Genomic DNA, 3,731 nt, shown 5'->3' with positions numbered 1-3,731 from the left:
GGAAGGACTTGGGGGGACTTACATGGGGACGCTGGAAGGACTTGGGGGGACTTACATGGGAACGCTGGAAGGACTTGGGGGGACTCTTGCTGAAGAAGGTCGACGAGTCGTGCGCGGGGACGGCAGGTCCCCGAGCAGGACGCCGGTCTCGGGGCAGTGGTCCCGGATGCGCGCGAAATCCTGCCCCCCCCCGCGGCCCTGCAGACCGGGGCCCCAGACTGCGGGGGAGAATAATTAGTATATTTTACATATATTAATTTTTAAATATTAACATATTTCAAAAATTGATTTGAAAGAATTTTAATAAATGATAAAATAACTATATATATGAACCCTAAAAAATATATATATGCAAGAACTCTTCCCCATGACGGCGCAGCCCCGAGCCCCGCCCTCCCCACTGGGGAAGAATAATTAATGCATTTTTCATATATTATTGAGGAATAAATTGTAAACTTATTTGTGCATTAAAAATAAATTATAAATGCGAGCACTTGTGCCGCACACCCGCGCTGGCCTGACGAGCGCCTCGCTGCCCTCATGCGCGCTGAGTTTGGCCATATGACGCAGCGTCGCCCTGCGATAACGATTGATTATAAACCTAATTTATCCTAACTACTAATTAACTTCCCAACCGTCGCCTAATTAACTTCCCAACCATGGCCTAATTAACATGGTAACATTTGTCCTGGTAACATGGTGGTATATACAGTGCGTTATTTCTTGATAAAATAAAGGATTAGGTGGCGTAATAATAATACCATAGTATATCACATTATTATTAGTTTTAAGATTATTGAGATTATCCCTGAAGGATACTGAGATTATCCCAGAAGGATACTAATCCCGTGTTCACATTGTTGAGACTTAGCTAAAACTATTGAACCAAATAAACTTTTTTATCCGCATATGGACTCTTCGATCCAAAGCATTTCATCCAAAGAGCAGAATCCAAATATTGCTTCTTCCATAATCCATACAAAAGTTTTCTCGTCATCCACACACCGGTTTTTTAATTCTATCATCCACACACCGGTTTTCAATTCTATCATCCACACACCGGTTTTTTGACTCACCCATCATGTTCTGCACATGACTCACCCATCATGTTCCTGAGCTTGACGCTGCACATGATGTAGTCGCCGAAAGTTCCGTTGCCGTCCTTGTCGCCGTAGCGCAGCATGAGCGCGTCGCAGATGTGCTTGTTGAGCTTGTAGCCCGCGCTCGCCAGCGCCGCGCGCAGCTCAGGACAACTTGGAGGGTCCGTCCTTGTCGGAGAGCTGGAAGCAGTTCTGGGGGTAGGGGGGTTATAACATGAGATGGAGGTTAACTATATAAGTCGTGAGATGGAGGTTATAATAACTACATGCAAGTCATGAGATAAAGGGATATAACAACTACAACTTAGAGGATCCATCCTTGTCGTAGGGCTTGAAGCAGTTCCGGGGGTAGGATTGTTACAACATGTGACAGAGGTTATATCAACTACATAAGTCAAGAGATAGGAGGATATAAACATTACAAATCAGAAGATCCATACATATCATGGAGCTTGAAGCAGTTATGGGTGGGTGGAAGAGTAAAGCCATAATTATAATAACGCAAATTTTGACAAATTTCGATTAGCTTTCCTTGTCGTAGAATTAGAAGTAGTCCTTGGAGGTGGAAAGGGTATAACCAGAGTCACACCCATAAAAACCTCTGCTCTTCTCTGATCAATAGTCACAATCTCGGATCTTCTCACGGTTCCCTATATTTTGCCTATATCAAACCATGTCACACGACGGTCACAGCTCTCTTCAAGCTCGCAAGTCCTTGGCTGCTAACGTCGTCCCCTTAAAAGTGTCCAACAAAGTCGACCGCACTCTCCTCTTTACCATTGTTGCGATCTACGACCTCCATCATAGCGTAATTCGGTAGCTATTTATATGTTATACCCTTTGCATTAAATACCGATCTCCCTTCAGGGCAGTCCAGAAGGGAGTCCCATAACTTGACTGTATCTGTCCCTTGCCCCTGAAATACGTTATGACTGACTGCTTTTTAGTGGCGACATCGCATAACAGGCTGATTGACGTATCATCTTTGCTACGACCGCGATGCTTGACGCTGCAGAGGAGATAAATCATCCGTCACGCTTTTCACAACACGATGCTTCACGCTATCAGGCACGTGGTCCTCCTTTGTCCACCTTTCCCAGCGCGTGCATGACCATCGAAATAAAAAGCTACAACCAACACCCAGAGTGCTGATACCAACATGGATGAACTCACCAACCATGCAGGTGCGGAAGTCGGTCCAGAGTCGGAAGAACTCACTTTCCAGGAGCGAATGTCGGCTCAGAGTCGCTCACCACCCAGGTGCGGATGTCGGTCCAGAGTCGGATGAACTCGCGCAAGCCAAGTTTGCCGGAGCGGTCAACGTCCATCATGGAGATCATGGAGCGGCAGATGTCCTTACTGAAGCCTTCAAACTCGAACTCTGCGGGGTCAGGGGTTGAGTTGAAATTCAAAATCAGGTTGAAGTTATAACTGGACTGCTGGCAGTGCAGCAATGCCATGCTCGCAACATACGATTTGCTTCCTCAGTTCTTAAAAGGTAATCTTTATCAAAATATGGAGTTTACCACAGCCTGTATCAGTTTTACCCTCTCACCCCCCTACATTACATAGTTGAGAACACTCTGCAGTTCACTCTAGTCAATCTGCAGCCCACTCACCCCTCTCCATGGCATAGTTGAGCACACTCAGGAGTTCATTCCAGTCAATCTCCAGCCCACTCACCCGTCTCCATGGCGTAGTTGAGCACACTCCGGAGTTCACTCCAGTCAATCTCCAAATCTTCGCCGGCGACTTTGGCGAAGAAACCGCGGCCTCCTCCTCACTGGCGGGCTTCACCTTTAGGAGGACGGGGATTGTAAACGAGGCTGGGGGTTGTAAATGAGGCTGGGGGTTGTAAACGAGGCTGAGGGTTGTAAGATAACAGAATAATATAGGGGTAACAGGATAACATAAGGATAACTACAAACGCAGGTAGTTGCGACAGCCCCCGCAGTAGAGCCCCTCACCAGGCGCCCTCGTACGCCCTCATCTGCCAGGGGCGCTGCACGCCGCCGTCACGTCTTCGTCTGAGAGAGTCTGGGCTCAGGCTGGTCAGCTCCAGCGTCCCCAACAGCTGGGGAAATCCTGGGGAAGAAGTTAAATAAATAATTCGAATAAATCCTGAGGAAGATTTGGGGAACTAATTGGCCAAACCTGAAGAAGGAGTTGGGGAAATAATTCGCCTATATCCTGGGGAAGGAGTTGGGGAACTAATGCGCCTAAATACACGTTCCATGACCTAGAAAAGATGTTAGGTTAACCTACACTCAGAGAAATGAGTGACGTTGCCCAAATAACGATGCACATTTGGCCTTTGTGGGTCACTCTGACCGAAGTGAGTTCGGCAACAAGGCGCATCAGCGCTAAGCGCAGAAAGTGTGACACTACTTGGGCAAAATAACCTAAGCAATTCCCGAGTATATGAACATCAGGTCATCCTATTAAACGTAAGGTCATCCTAGGAAACTGTGAGTTATCCTAGGAAATGTAGGACCTATCAAACGTTAGGGCATCCTATAAACGTTAGGTCACCCTATTAAGCGTTATGTCATCCTATTAAACATTAGGTCATCCTATTAAACGTTAGGCCATCCTATTAAACGTTAGGTCATCCTATTAAACATTAGGTCA

At 46.6% G+C, this 3,731-nt stretch overlaps 1 protein-coding gene across 1 annotated transcript; it reads right to left on the bottom strand.

The window, feature by feature from the left end:
• Nucleotides 1-55: 55 nt before the first annotated feature.
• Nucleotides 56-3,186, bottom strand: LOC108676223 (the record flags this gene model as incomplete). Its single annotated transcript, XM_018164277.2, has 6 exons — nt 3,068-3,186; nt 2,784-2,897; nt 2,319-2,481; nt 1,077-1,292; nt 495-577; nt 56-218 (listed from the first exon to the last, which is right to left on the bottom strand). Coding segments are annotated over exons 2-6 (635 nt in total), but the record flags the coding sequence as incomplete, so codon positions are not given.
• Between the last annotated feature and the right edge of the window lie 545 nt (nt 3,187-3,731).

The sequence above is a fragment of the Hyalella azteca genome, unplaced genomic scaffold, assembly GCF_000764305.2.
Source record: "Hyalella azteca isolate HAZT.00-mixed unplaced genomic scaffold, Hazt_2.0.2 contig4571, whole genome shotgun sequence".
Lineage (NCBI taxonomy): Eukaryota > Metazoa > Arthropoda > Malacostraca > Amphipoda > Hyalellidae > Hyalella > Hyalella azteca.
Note: the sequence above shows the minus strand (reverse complement) of the source record. Positions and strands in the feature narration are given on the sequence as shown.